This window comes from Elgaria multicarinata, chromosome 1 (assembly GCF_023053635.1).
Source record: "Elgaria multicarinata webbii isolate HBS135686 ecotype San Diego chromosome 1, rElgMul1.1.pri, whole genome shotgun sequence".
NCBI classification, from domain to species: Eukaryota; Metazoa; Chordata; class Lepidosauria; order Squamata; family Anguidae; genus Elgaria; species Elgaria multicarinata.
Genome location: NC_086171.1, coordinates 161,044,786 through 161,060,153, shown reverse-complemented (window position 1 = coordinate 161,060,153; position 15,368 = coordinate 161,044,786). Strand labels below are relative to the sequence as shown.

General features: G+C 42.9%; 2 protein-coding genes across 3 annotated transcripts in view; one reads left to right on the top strand and one right to left on the bottom strand.

The window, feature by feature from the left end:
* The first annotated feature begins 1,014 nt into the window (after positions 1 to 1,014).
* On the top strand, positions 1,015 to 7,993 carry LOC134408832 (ubiquinol-cytochrome c reductase complex assembly factor 2). The gene is made up of 4 exons (XM_063141310.1): positions 1,015 to 1,163; positions 5,138 to 5,212; positions 5,567 to 5,636; positions 7,433 to 7,993. Exons 1-4 carry the CDS (start codon positions 1,026 to 1,028, stop codon positions 7,525 to 7,527), a joined length of 378 nt encoding a protein of 125 aa, XP_062997380.1. The 5' UTR covers positions 1,015 to 1,025; the 3' UTR covers positions 7,528 to 7,993.
* Positions 7,994 to 8,973: 980 nt separating this feature from the next.
* Positions 8,974 to 15,368, bottom strand: part of ITPR3 (inositol 1,4,5-trisphosphate receptor type 3) — a 130,242-nt gene continuing 123,847 nt past the window's right edge. For both annotated transcript variants that reach the window (XM_063141290.1, XM_063141299.1), the window contains exons 55-58: positions 14,945 to 15,110; positions 13,151 to 13,311; positions 11,407 to 11,568; positions 8,974 to 10,439 (exon numbers count right to left, since the gene is read on the bottom strand). In XM_063141290.1, the coding sequence (XP_062997360.1) occupies positions 10,371 to 10,439; positions 11,407 to 11,568; positions 13,151 to 13,311; positions 14,945 to 15,110 (558 nt within the window). In that variant the 3' untranslated portion in view covers positions 8,974 to 10,370. The remainder of the gene's footprint in view (positions 10,440 to 11,406; positions 11,569 to 13,150; positions 13,312 to 14,944; positions 15,111 to 15,368) is intronic.

Sequence of the window (15,368 nt, the reverse complement as noted above, 5' to 3'; positions counted from 1 at the left end):
GAAGTAGTCTCCGATAATGAATGCTGTAATTTGGCTCTTGTAGAGACATAAAAGCAGTCAATTTTGCCCTTAAATGCGAACGCCCACTCCTCAGCATGATCGCTGCCTCCTTGGCACGATCAGCCACTCCTATGCAGGATTGCCAGCTTCTCGGCATGAATGGCCACTGCCACTGCAATCCAGGGTATTCCAGTGACTCTAGAGGGGTCCCTGTGCATTCCACAATTGCCCCGCAACTGCCTGCTTCACAGCTCCTGGAGGAAACAGTATTATTTATTGATCTATTTGAAGTAGTTTTATGCCGCTCCTAAGCCAAAAAGGCTCCCAGAGTGCCTTGCATGTAATCAAGTAGACAAGACCATCCATGCCTGCAAGCTTACATTTAAAAAACAAAACAAAAACAGGACATATAAGGAAAAGAGAATGGGAGAGAAGAGGAAATAAAGCAGTGGTTGGAAATGTGCTTTGCTTTTCACTTGCTCTCCAGCTGGGTCCAGGGGCAAAATAGTGGATGGGGTGGTGGTGGTTGAGAATCAGGAATAAACAAGCACCCTGGGAAGCTGCTGCCAGTCAGTGTCGACAATACTGAGCTAGCTTTGTCTTTGCATTGGAATTTGCATTGGTAGAGCTATTCTTCAAATGCTTAATATTTCAAGTAGTCCTGAGTTAGAACTCTGTTTGCTATTACCTGTTCTTTCTCGATGGGGCCCAGTCACAGCCTGGATTTCTCCATTCACTTATGTGGGCAGGACTCACTTACGCTTTAGGGCTTCTCCAAATGTGACCCCGGAAGTTTCCTATCCAGATAAAGAGGTGAGTCGCTCCGTTTCTTATCTCTGTGGGCCGTCAAGCTTGGACAGCTGTCTGCGCAGGTGCGATCTGCTTTCCGTTCTATCCCAAGACTATCCAGAGACAAGAGAATCCAACGCCACGCCCCCTTCGGATAGGAACAGTTCACGACGTAATTAGCGTAGCCGGGGCCACGTGAGCCACCCGCCAATGGTGTCGGGCAGGCGCATGCCAAGATGGCGGTGACGCGGTACCGGCGCTTCTTGAAGCTCTGCGAGGAGTGGCCGGTGGAGGAGACGAAGCGCGGCCGGGACCTGGGTGCTTTCCTGCGGCAGCGGGTGGCGCAGTCCTTCCGCGAGGGAGAGAACACGCAGGTGGGCGCGGGGGCTTCGTGCGCCTCCGTAGGAGGAGGAGGAGGAGGCGGCCGCTACTGTACAACCCCAATGGTGTGTCGGGTGGGCGCATGAACTGAACTCGGGACTTCTGCAGCGTATTGGTCCCGGGCATGGGATGCCCAGGTGAAATGGAGGACGGAGCTCCTGCACTACTAAAAGCTGGTGGTTCAGTAGGCGCGCTAGGCCTGCTGAAATGCCCTCTTCTGTAGTACACCCAGCTAATTGTTAAAGGTGCAGGAGCCGCTGACCTCTTCCACCTTTAACTTCTCGCCACCCTAACTCGCCATGGGGGTGAGTGGAAGAGCACCGACTTCGCAAGCAGAAGGTCCCGGGTCCAATCCCTGCCATCCCCTGGTAGGCCTAGGAAGGAGTCCCCCCAGTTAGTGTCGACAATATTGGTTTAGAAAGCAGTTCCCTATATTACTTTTCACCTGATCCCTTGATGTAGTACAGTGTGGGCAGACTTCAGGCTACCGGGAACTACTACCCCGCCCCTCTCCAGAACCCTGAGATCGACCAACCTGGTGGAAAAGACACCCACTTAGGGCACGATGCTATTCATGATTAGATAGAAGAAAGCCTTTCCCCCACCCCCCTGTCTAAGCATGTATATGCCCGTGCCCTTAGAATTTTAAAAAGTTGAGTCCAGGAATTTCTTTTGACTACCAGAACTGAATGGACCTCACAGTCCTTCCACACGAAAATCCACTCTCTTCATTTCAGCAGTATAATTTAAGGCAGGGGAATTGAAGAGGAGGAGGGGGGGGAGTAATCATATTGCTATTGTTAAAACAGTTGGGAATCAGAAATCTGCAAATCACCCAGAGATCTACCAGTACATTTAGAACTGTTTTCTGCCTACTCCTGGTGCAGTGTAGTGGTTGCAGAAGCTGTAATCTTTACTCAGATGTAAGTCCCAGTGTTTTCTTCTATAGGGCATAGTTATACCCCCAAATTGCTGTCCGTAGAATTATTCCTTGAGTCCCAAATCTGGAAGTCGTCCCTGGCTTGAATAATTTTCAACCAGTCTTTGCAGCCTTACCTTAGAGAGTTCTTCTAAAGATTACAAGATGTTTACAGACTGAATGCTAAATATTATTGCATTATTATTAGAAGCAGCATCACACGTTGTTTAATGGGACTTGTTACCAAGTAAGGGTGCACAGGATTGCAGCATTAATGTGCAAGATGCACATTAATAAATGTGCCCGCAGAGAGGGCTGTCCATAGCATTCCAGGGCCTTCTGAGTGAGTTTAGGATTGCTCCTAAATATGGTAAATGGTTTCATGCAGCTTATAAACTGTTCTAGCAAGAGTAAATGACTTAAGTATTGTATAAATAATATTTAATAACATTGTAACTTATCCTAAAGTACTCACATGACATCTGTGTAATATGTGTAGATTTTGTTATTCTCTGAATTTTGACGTACTTTCAAAATATGAATCCATCTCTAACTTCAAGACACTGTCATTGGAGAACACTGAGGGTTGCAGATGGCATAGAAGCATAAGATTGTCTCTTTAATAGCAGTACTGAAAAGAGAATTTTGACAGGTGCATTTTGTCATGCAGTCGAGAGAAGAACCACACTGTTGAAATTCTCTTTTGATGGCATCCGGTGGGGGGAAAAACATGTGTATGATCATTATTTATCGTGCTCTACACTAGTTCCTTATTAATTTCTACAAGGAAATTCCTTGTTTTCAGAAATTTCATAATATGTGAAGAGGTTTGTTAGGGACAGTGGGGTGCTGGGTGTTAGAGGTAGAGGAATTAAGCAATAGATATTTGGATTCAACTTGGAACTTCCTAGTGTCGTTAAAGTCTTTAGGGTGCAATCCTATGCATGTTTAGACACATACAAGTCCTACAACCCCAGCATTCCCTAGCAAGCAATACTGGCTGGGGAGTGCTGGGAGATATAGGACTTCTTTTTGTTTAAACATGCATAGGATTGCACCTTTAGCTACTGATGCCCAGCCAGAGCTAGGCTTTCTGCTTTCTCCAGTGCTTTAAAAATATTAGAAATGCTTACAACTGATGATTTTTTAAGTACCTGAAGTTTATGAAACTTTATGCAGGTTAACAAAACAGTCCATACCCACAGGCTGATGAACTAAAAGACACAACATAAAACTAAAAAGAGAGAGGGGGGAAGAGGAAAATAACCAAACTAAGGCACCAGTTCTTAAAGTTACATAGTTCTTATGAAAACCAGGTTGAATGAAAATAGTTCAGGGAGGGAAGAACCAAATAGCAATTGGTCTCTCAGCTGAGCTGATGGAATGCATCCTACTGTCCTATCGCCCCTCTACTGCAGTGAGGTACCAAAACTTGCCAGGTTCCCCTTCCCTCCAATGTGATGCTAGTTCAAATATTGATGCATTTCATTTGTGGGGTGTCCCACCTGCTGCGGCTTTCTCTCCAAGCTAGCTGACATGGGGCCAATGTTTGTTGGCCAATGTCAAAACAGACTTCCTGTGGTGAGCACAGGGGGGGGGGGCTTGTATTCCAAGGGGGAAAGTCCCTACCTTTCCTCAGGGTACTTCCTCTGCTCCCAATGAAGTGCTATAACATACAGCTTGGACCAAGAGAAGCTGCTGTCTCAAGTTTCCTTAAAATGCAAAGCACCTGGCTTGTTCAGTCCTTAAGGCTTAAATGAATTGGAAACTGAGTTATTAATAGCTGGGACCACACCTGAGTATGCATTGCAATAGTACATCAGCGTGTAATGGACTCCTTGGAGGAAAAGCATACATTTTACAAATGTTAATGAAATGACAGGCATAAATCTATGACAGGCAGTTTTAAGAGAGTCATCGTCTTCTGATCATTCTGAGAGTAGCACAGAAAATTGTTCTGTTACCTTTGTCACCAGAGCAATCTGCTCCATGCATTTCAGAGAGCATTTTTCCTTTCTTTTTGTGCTCAGAACAGCTGACTCCCACACTAATTTCCCCAAGCTGCCACTCGGTTTTGATACATTTAAATTGATGCTTGTGGCGCTGTTATCAATTTGTATGTATAAAATACTTCATACAATAAAGAGAAATTTGCCACCAGATAGGAGGAGGAATACATAAAGAACAGAGCTAGAGCTATAAAGGTATTTTGTAAGTCTAATGCCTGCTTTATTCATGTGTAATGAGATGTGCTGGGGTATTTTTTTTTCTTTCTGAAATGCTATTTCTGCTTTCCATTTGATAGCTGCAGCGCTATCAGAGGTTTTCAAGATGAATTCAGAAATATGTAAAACTCGAGATTATGCAGGCAGTCTATCCCATTTCCCCAAATTGAGCGTTGGCCAGTATCTTATACTGTGGAAGAAGAACCCCATCATAATATTCTGACTTGTATAATTCATACAAGAGGATTGCTTTCTGAGGTGTCTTTTGGGTATGAAGTACCAAGGGGCCAGAGATCATTCTGGTAGTTTGATATCATTTTTTAAATTAATCTTATTTCCCAAAACCTGTTTTAAGCATTTTTATGTCACCAAGAGTGACAAGACAATACTGTTAAAATTTATAAATGAATACACACTTCTCCATGTGACTTTGGGATCTGGCTTATCCACTTATCTGGTGCATCTAGGGAACAACTAGTGACACAATATTGGATTACATGGAATTGTGCCCAATGAAGAGGATGGGTTTTGCTTATGGTCATTGGTTTTCTGGCATATTTTGGAGCTAGTTACTCAGCATGCAGTTTCTTGGTCTCTGCATGTGGCACATTGTATTCTGAGCTGTATAGGTTGACTTGTGGGAGTCTGATGCATGGCTAGGTCCTTGCAATTTAGATTAAATGGCCTTCTGGGTGCTTTTTAATTTGGTGGTTCTGTTGGATAGAGATGAAGGTCAAAACTTGTCTGCATTCTTTTTTAATGTAATGCCATTCTCTCATGGATATTCTAGGAAGAAATTCATTGTACTTTTGTGTTCTTGCAGATTTCTGATCCGGTGACATGCGATGAAATGTTTGAAAGTTTAGCTAGAATCCATACCAACTACTATAAAACCAAGGTAAATTCTCTCATTGTGGCAAGACTCTGGTTATCCAGTGTTGAAATCTGATTGCCACCTCTGGGTATTGTGCTGTAATGCTGCTGATTTGTTTATAGCCTTTGCTCGGGAAAAGACAAGCCAGTTCACCTATCATTTTCTACCGAGTGTGCGATTATAGGAATGGGTGTTTGTGTGTGTAGTTGTATATCTCATGAATTGTTGATGAGTATGCTAATGCTGTAACTCCTAATAAATTTATTTCAGCAATCAGCATGCAGTGCATTGCCATATGAGGAAGCAGAATAAGAGCATCATTGTGGGTGAGAGAGAAGGGGGTTGTTTATATGTAACTTTGTTTGTTTGTTTGAATAGTATCCACGTTTGAAAGATACAAGCTTCACTGGGGTGACAGTAGAAGAATGCAAGATGGTCCTTGCAACAGGTATTTAGGCTAGCTATTACTTATTCAGTTTGCTGTTCTACTCTCAAAATATTTTTCACCACCTTTATTATGTGACCACCAAATCCCATGTCGATTGGCAGAAACATTATGAGCATAATGCAGCTGCTCCTTGTATCTTCCCATCCATTCCTGTGTGTCCTGCTTTGTACCCAGGAGTTTCCTCCTGCTGACCACCCACCCACCCCACCTTCCTGTCAACAGCTCTGCCATGAGCAGGTTATGCTAAATGTGCTTGTAAGGATCCAAATGGATGGAGTTTTGAATGATAGAGGGCCGGTTTGCATGATTCTGGCATGGTTAACAAGCCAGTTGGGTTATTTTCCCCACTGTGCGTGCCAGCTGAATTTCCCTAATTACCCTTGCTGGCAAGGCTTGCTGTATCATCTGAATCCGGGTCGCATGATTTGTTTGGCACAGTTGGGCAGCAACTCTCAAATAAACCAACAGCAGCCTGTGGGTTATTTGAGGGTTGCTTCCCCCACAAACAAGCCATACTGCCCAAATTTGGATGGCACAGCAAGTGGCACCAGTGAGGGCAATTAGGGAAATTTGACTGGCATGCGCAGGGGGGGAAATAACCCACCATGGCTTGTTAACCATGCCGCATCGTGTAAACCAGTCCTCTCACTAACATTAAAAATGTAAGGGGCCATTCGTTTGGCCCCTTACATGCACAGTGGAGTTAACAAACCACTGTAGTTTGTTAATTGTGCCACAGTAATGCGAACCGAGTCTCTTGAGTAATGCATTGGCTTGAGGTAATGTAGCACACGATGATAAATGGATTTTTATGTCCCAAGAAATTGAACCCACGGCTAAAGGAACCAAGTAGGACTTGCAACAAAATGTTGCAGTTTATCGTCATCCCAAACACGAGTGCTTCTATTCAGGAAGCCAGCTGTGCCCACCTCCAGGATACTGCAAAGGTCCCTGGCAGGACCGTTCCCCTCTTCTTTCCATTGTTCTTTTCCAGCTGACACCCAACATTCCATGGCTTGTGGAATCCACTGAGAATGCTCAGTCCTGATTGCGTTGTGTTTGGAGGCGGGGGGTGTGTGTGTGTGTGTATGTACGCACGCCTCCATTGTTTTTAAAGTTCCAAACTTCTGCATAGCCCAGGTTCACCCAAACCTTCCAAATTCTCCCACTTGTTTTTCAGTGGTCCTGTTTTGGTCCAGTCTTGCCAGCACAGGAGCACTGAAGAAAATCTGAACAAGAAGGGTGTCTTTCCAAAGTTTAATGTGCCTTAAACAAGACTGACACTCACTTAGTATAGGAAAGACAACAGCAATCCAACCAATTTTTGGTTTCCTGCATTGCTTGGACCAAGAAAATATCAGGAATAAATCGAAATCAAATGCACATACCCTTTCTGTGTTCGTAGAAAATGCTTTCTTGTTATACAAAACTTCAAAGTCAGTTATTACAGTTCAGGAGTTTTCTATTATACTGTGGTTCATTTTCGTTACGGTATGTCTATACAAAGAGCCTTTATGGGGGAAAGTGCATTTTAAACACATTTGAAGTGACACATAGCTAAATAGCAGATTTCTGTTCTGCCTGCAGTATGTGTTTATATAATGAGTTTTCAGCAATGTGAATTGCATAGGCACATGCACCCGGAAGCTAGGATCAGCCCTGCCTCCCTAGAGGCAAACATGCAATAATCACCATATGTTGTGTGAAGCAGCCTCTTAAAGAAGCAGGCAGCAATGTAGAGCTTGTTTTTATAACAAAAACTATGTTCCTTTGTCCAAACCCTTCCCTGGCTGCAGATACCTTGAAGCAGATAGAAGAAGTGAACAAAGGAAAATGGACGAAGTTACGTGAAAAATTCTCTGCCAAGCATCCTGAAGAAGATTCCAAATGATAACTTCTTGTCCCTAACCAATGTTCCTAAAGCGCTGCATTTTGCCAGTATGGTAAACCTTCTCGAAACATAACTTTTTAAAATTGGCTTACATATGAGAATATCAGACTTTCTAAGTCAAAAGACCCAGGTTTAGCATCTCATCTCAGAATCATTCTTCCTGGGGACAGTGGTTGAGTATTAACAAAAGACTTGATGAGAAGTTCTTCCTGAACAGAACAAGCAAAGCCCATTTGGTTATGTTGGTTTATGGAGGGTATTAGGAAGTCTTTAGTTATATTTGCAGAAGACAGTGGTGATATGATGCCATTCTTTGACTACGTGTTTACACCAGACGGGCATTTTGTGGAAAGACTGTACTGTTGGATGTCATCTTGTAGTTGATGAGCTGAAACATAATAGAATTGTATTTCATAGCTTTTTAGAATTCAAAGAAAACTCCCAAAGAAATACGGACATTATACTGGATATATGTGTGGCCTCTTCTTAGTCCTTCTTAATGCTCTTGTATGGTTTATTCAAGAGGGAAAAAGTCTGCCATGTGTTGATATTGTATAAAATGGAGCGTTCCCATAAAGCTGTGGTTTTTAAACTGTTCTGTGGAGCCTTGTGTTTTTCCTGTGAGAAAATCAGTAGTGGTAGAGCAGTTGCCCAAAAGACATTATCCACCATCATCTCTTTCCCCCCTAAATTGCAACAGGGTACACACTCATTTGTTAAGGGCCAATAGCAAAGGCCACTAGGCCCTGCCAACACCCTCTGCAAACACAGTGCACACTAGACCATGCCTCAGCAAACATAGCAATCTAGCGGTTGACAGATCACTGTACAAAGGGTTCCCTAAGAGTAAGAAGGTTGCCTTCCACAGCTAGAGAGTATTCAGTAAAAAAAAAAACTGTGGCAAAGGATAGGCCTGAAATTCTCACTAAATGGCTTCAGTATCTAGCAAAAATGGTCAGTAGTGCAAAGTTGCTGCTAAAAAGGCTAATGCAATCTTACTCTTTATAAATCGAAGCACTGAAGGCACAAACTGCATAAGGAGATGCGGTGGCATGCGTGTCAGCCCCACTTCCACCACTCCCCAACTGAACATGCTTAGATTTTCTCTTACGTCCTCACATTAAACGCACAAAGTTCAGAAAGGGTGGCTGACACATGTGGCAGTTTGTGCCCTTGTTAGGGATGAGCAAACATGCAATGCTCAAGCCCGTTGAGCTTCAAGAACAGTTTGGAGAACCTCATTTCACCTGGTTTGGATTCCTGAATGCAAGTGTCTTTTCCTTCTTTTTGATTGGAAGAAATGCACATTTTTAAAAAATAAATGACCTCTAATGTCCCTTCCAACTCTAAAATTCTATGACTAATTCAATCATTCTTTAGAAAATTATTCATACGATTCTTGTCTGACAAGTTTGCAGTTCTACTAGTATATCAAGAAGAGATTCCTTCACTTCCTTTCCTTTTTATTTGATTTTGCATGTTAAAACTCCAGGAAGTTCTCATATTAAAATGTAACCAGTATTTGTAAAACATAACAGAGCAAAAGAAATGGCAATGCTGGATCCCTGATTAGTGGAATCTTTTTCTTCTCTGAAATCTGCATGGCAGTCAGTACATTTGAGGCACACCCTGCTTTGGTCAGAAAGTGAAATAAATGGAAAGACTCTTGCAAGGGACTATCTGTTCCTGGTCACCTCTATCTCCCCAAACAGAGTATCACTCTGGACCAAGTGGAATCACAGAAGTCAGATATAACTTAAATTGTACCTAATAAGTCCTAGCTTTGCCTACAGTTGGGTTTGACTGTATAAGCAGAACCGACATATGACTTTTCCATACAATACAACGTTCCAAACAGTTGAGGAGTTAGGAGAGACGAGGGAACGTTTACGTTCAAAGCCTAGACTTCTATAGTGATAGCCCCGGAATACATTTTACATGAAATTTCTCCAGAATGGTCTCTTTCCTGTCTCCTCTTCCCTGCCTCAAATCTCCACTTCCTCAGTTATACACACTAACTGTATCCTTTGGTGCTTCTGCATCCAGTTGGAGACAGTGAAGATATATTGGTATTTTTTCTCAGCCAGCTGAAATAATTTAACTCTACGACCTCTTGTTGCCTAGAAGCAGGATGAATCCTAAGTATACTGGGAAAAGATGCGTGAGGAACATAGACTGCATGTTCATGCTGAACTGTGAAAGGGCAATCTCCCACTAATGTCCACAGTCTCTCTCCAGGGAAGGCAAAGAATCTTTTAACCCCCCCCCCCCAAATAAAATCTGCCACCCATCTTCATTTGAAGGGTTAAAATAATAGTATATTTTCTTGCAGTTGCTTCTTAGGTGAGATTGTGTCAGAATCCCAAAAATTCCAGTGACTTCGGAGGACTTGAGATGACAAGCTTGTAGAGAAAAATCCATGTATGTTGACTTTCCATGGACTCTTCTGGAATAAGTTAAAATATAACAAACTGCTCATTGCTAAAAATGTCAATCCTATTTGCACCCGGCTAGGTAGCCATCAACGTGTAGTGCATGGAGAAAGATAACCCCCTGTTATAGGAACAGTTATCATCAGGAGCAGCAAAGCTCCCAAAGGTATAACAAAACGATGAAACCACACAAAGTCATCAGCTTCAGGTCTCTTGTTGAATAACATGTCTGCAATCAACCCTATTGGAGATGAACAGAAGGTGGTGCTTGAGACTCCACACTATGAATCATCACGGCATGGATCAGCTTTCCTTGATGAGATTTGTGCAGGGAATCTAGTACCAAAGATCCTCCTCAGGAAGTGCATGTGTATATTGCAGTTTTAGCTCGGGGAAGTGGATGTTGCTGTCTCAGTGGTTCAGAGTGTTCTGGACATCCACAAAACCCATCCGCTGCCTTCGCTTTCTTTGCTCTGTCATCTGAAATGGGAAAAAGGAAACGTTAAAAGGTGGTGCAAATCTCTTATTATTTATTGCATTTATATCCCACCTTTTTCCTCCAAGGAACCCAAGGCAGTGTATATAATACTCTCCATTTTATCCCCACAACAACAACCCTGTGAGGTAGGTTGGGCTGAGAGTCTGTGACTGGCCCAAAGTCACCCAATGGGTTTCCATGGCTGAGTGGGGACTAGAACCTGGATCTCCTGACTCCAAGTCCGACACTTCAGCCACTACACCACACTGGCTCTTACACTTGAATCCACTCACCAGTATTTATCAAACCTACAATTGCTGGACTCTATTGTTAAGACAACTTCCCACAAACGCCTGCATGTTGCAGAGACCCTTTCTTGGGTATATCCTCAGTTCATATAAGGTACTGGCATTCCATATGAACTGTGTCTACCCTCTAGAAATATACCCACACTACTCTGAAGCTATACATTGAAGAGGGAGATTGATAATGGCAGGGGGTTAGAACAGCTTGTCCTCTACTGTTTATCTTGTTGGGAAACCTGTAATTAGCTTCCACCAAATATAAATCTTCTGCAGAATACAATTTGAAAATCACTATAATGAGTTGGCACATCAAATGTATTTGGCACATCAAAACGGGAGGCACAGTTTCAGTCTTTTGGAAAGTGGGGAGGCTAGTGGTTCCCTGCATAGTAAATTGCAATCCTGAAATCCTTGTATTTGTCAGGAGGAAGCCAGAGATCATCACATAGTTGCTCTGTATTTTATCTAAAAGCAAGTTCATGCATTTGTCATAAGATTTTTCCAGAATAATTATTTAGTTGGGGTAGCAAATGTGGGGCAATGCCTTGACATCTGTGAAACTCTAAATGTGCTGCTTCGCTTGGTCCATTTAGGGACTCTATTACCTGGATGAAAATACACAATGCAGCCCCCCGAGTGTCCCTGTTCTCCATGTTTCTATTACCTGCTCCTTTAGCTCATTCAGCTGTGAGGTGAGATGCGATACCAACTTCATGGTGGAATTCAATTTATCCTGTAGACTCCGGATCTCGTTCTGCTCCCCTTCACCTTCATTGCTCACTAACGACATGGCTCGCATTCGAGGGAACCAGTCCAGGTTCTTGTTCTGGAACGGTCATTTGAGAGAAGAAGAGTTTAAGGGAGGGAATGCCTAATCTGAGCCTCTAGTGATAATGATGGACCCAAAAGACACCCCCACCCCCAAACTATGCAGCTGATCTTTTAGGGTGGGCACGGGGAATATGCACCCTGTTATTCAGATACAGCCTGTGGGGGTTCTGCATTCAGCCTGCTAGCTTCTTCCCCAGGCAGGAAAAATCCCTGTTTACACAAGGGCTGAGTAAAGGAGCCATCATGGCATACTGAGGATGAAGACTGGGACGTCTCTACTCCTCAGGTGAGCTGTGGAGAGGTCTGGTCTTTATCCTCATGTTGGACAAGGGAGGTTTAAATTAGGAAGTGTATGTGCTTGAGAGAGAAAATGTGTTTGAAAATGGGCTGGATGCATGTCACCAGTAGCCATCCATTTGGGATAGAGGCCCTGGCTATGGTGGCATGAGCCTCCTGATGGCCAGGACAGGGATCAGTTTAGCCCTTGGGCGAGAACAGTTCCCAAACCCTGACTTAAACCAATCTCATGCTTTGGAGTATTCCTTTCCGCTTACATGCAAACTTCCCCAAGCTGATCCAGAATGTTTTTTCTGTAATCTTGAAATTCAGCATCTTTTTCTGGAGTTGCCTGAATCTGCAAACTACCATCCTTATTTCCATATCATGGAAGAGAGATGGCTCAGGCCAACTTCTTCAAAATTAGTAAGGAACATAACTACAGACACGGAGTTAAACTTGGGATTAAAAGTGCCATTGTCTTACCTCCATCTCTAAAGTCTCAGTCCTGCTGTTCCTGAAATGCCTACAGTGCAAGTCTATTCATATTTACTCTGAAGTAAGTCTGACTATGTTCAACAGGGTTTATTTCCAGGAAAAAGTTAATAGGACTGCAGCTTTATTTTCAGTCTACATGTGATGACAGCTGAATGGTTTGTTTAAGCTATATTCTAGCATCACATAGGAAGCAAGACATGGCCTGTAGTTCGGAGCTCTTTGCTCTGAACAATTCACAATGGCAGGCTCTCTTCCGGCCCTGACCACCTAATCTGGATTCAGCTGGAGAGAGAGAAATTCAGTCTTGTTCAAAAAATTTGAAGTAAAATTGAAGATGGAGCCAGAGCCCCTCAGGAGGTATATCACTGTGGAGGAAGCTGGACAGAAACTGGGAGAGAGCAGTCATTCTCAAACTGTCAAGGATAAAGATTATAAAGCTAATTTTTATTGGCCTGGTTCAGACAACACGCTAAACCATGCTGCATAACCACAAAATGGTTAAGAGAATGCATTAAGGTGAATGCATTCCCTTAACAATTTTGCGGTTAAGCAGCATGGTTTAGCATGTTGTCTGAACCAGACCATTAAGTCTTGCCTGTTGGAACAAGTGGAAGGAGTTACTCATTCCAGGATGCCTTTCTCCACTGTTGGAGGAATGGTTATGCAAAAAAGCTAGAGATTCCCATGTCCTTACTGAACTTTAAAAATGAATTTAAAATGACTGGCTGTTTGCTGAAAATGTCTGTTTGCAAGGTAACTCTTAGTGACATGTGAGGGTGAAAACTCAGTTATACAGTACATACCTTTATCATTTGTGCTACATAGCTCTCAGGACCTGTATAGTCTGTCTTATTTTTCACTCGCACCAGCACTATGAAGTACAGGTAATTCCACATGTTGTGCTCAAATTTAATGTGCTCTTCAAAGGACACAGTCTTATTGTCAAACTTGTCCCTTTCAAGACCTAAAGAAGCAATGGAGGAAAGGGGAAAGCGGTATTATCTAGCATCTGCCATGCCTCTTCACAGCTCCCATTCAGAGTGATTGGTTCTGCAAGCATATTTCTCTAGTGCACTTGATCTCCACTTGTAGCATATAGGTAGATTGGTGGGGCACTGATGGATGGTCCTGTTTACAGCAGAGAATTGAAATAGATAGCCTTTGGGGGTACTTCCAATCTGACTTTAATGGGTCTTGAGCAGAAAATGGATTCTGCCTAATATTTGCGGTCGAGGTTGAAGTGAAAATTTCACTCTAGTGTGCATGATTTGGGTATTTGTGCAGAGAATGTCTCAAAACGGAAATCCTACACATGGCAGAGGCAAATCCATGGTTTATATTTATGTAAAAACCTCTTGCTCTGGGGCCTTGTAGTACATTCAGACCATGGATGGCTGAGCCTAGGTGCCTGGCTTCTAAAGGATACTTCCTGAAATGTGGATACCCAGTAGAGGTGGTTAGAACCTCCTGTCTTCTAGAAAGCCATAGACTATGTGCACACACGAGGCGTTACAGTAGGTGTTCCTAAGATGGTGCAGACAAAAGCAGCTCATTACAATCAGAATCATAGAATAGTAGAGTTGGAAGGGGCCTATAAGGCCATCGAGTCCAACCCCTCAGTGCAGGAATCCACCCTAAAGAATACCTGACAGATGATTGTCCAGCTGCCTCTTGAATGCCTGCAGACATCATAGAACTTCTCTAATTCCCACAGGCTGGTCTAAATCTAGGCCAAAAACCTAATGCTTCACACCCACAGCCCTCAGTCCTCTCTTCAATCCTATCCAAGACAGGCCATAGACTTCTCAGGCAGAATCTATATCTGAAGAAGGTCCTCAGAGCTTCTGCTGGGTCCACCAGGCAGGGACACAGGAAAGGATCCCTTTCTTTATTTTTCTCTGTATTTATGGACTTCTCAGGTCCTACTCCATGTTTAACCATGGAATGGAACTGAATAGGCATCTCACAACAGACTTCAGAAAAGCCACGTTTTAAAAAGAATACATGAGAAATGCATCAGATTATGTCCAGTTTTTAAAGCTAGTTCTTGAAATTTAAACACCAACATAAGGCATATCATGTAGAATGGGTTAGTTATCATGCATAGCATATTGGAGGAAACGGGTCTTGCCCTCTCCTTTTTGACGTATTGTGTCCACTAACCATCAGAAAAAAAAGTTCTTGTAGTGAAATTTACAATGAGGTCTATATGTCTGGGTCTACTGGGGAGGAGCAAACACCTGTTTTCATGATGTTGCACGCAGGGCAATGCACATCTGAAGTAAAAAGAGAGCTCCGGCTATTGGGCGGTATAGAAATGTAATAAATAAATAAATAAATAAATAAAATAAAACACATCTTTCTAGCGTAGGTAATGTTAGCTGCTCCAGATGAGCCATAAACCTATCCAGTGGTTACAGACCAAACCTAAACCTCTCTGAATCATGTGACCGTAACCCACCTCCTCTTTATTTATTTCACTATTGGAGAGGGGGATAGCCTTCCCTCCCTCCCCTGCCTGGCTTGCATGATCTTGGCGGACGTTTGTTGGATATATGGAGGAGTTCCCTGAATAAATAGTTTTTCTAGACACTTACCACATACAAAACATGTAGTCTTGAGGATCTCTTCTTTTTTCTGCTTCTCACTCCTTAGATCTGCAAAGGTGTCGATGATGACACCAAAGATGAGGTTGAGGACTATGATTATGACAATGAAGAAGAAGAGGAGGTCATAGATCACTCGAGCAGGAAACAGGGACTCCTTTAGGGCAGAAAACAAGGATACCCATTAACAGTAAGCACAGCTTACTCTTTTCCAGTGTTTTGCTGGAAAATATGCAACTTTGCCCTCTAGAATGTTGCTACAAGGTAGCTGGCTAGGTGGGAAGGAACATGATGGGTTATCAGAACTCCACTGAGTACAAAATTAATAGATGATATTGTAAATACAAAAAATCATTTGGAAGGAGTGATTATATTTGATGTGTAATGTAGGAATGGTAAGATCTCACAAAAGGCT

Coding starts and splice junctions, on each gene's coding strand:
- LOC134408832 (XM_063141310.1), top strand. CDS start 1,026: ATGGCGGTGACGCGGTACCGGCGCTTCTTGAAGCTCTGCGAGGAGTGG. Junction 5,213..5,566: donor CCAACTACTATAAAACCAAG/GTAAATTCTCTC, acceptor TTGTTTGAATAG/TATCCACGTTTGAAAGATAC. Junction 5,637..7,432: donor CAAGATGGTCCTTGCAACAG/GTATTTAGGCTA, acceptor CCCTGGCTGCAG/ATACCTTGAAGCAGATAGAA.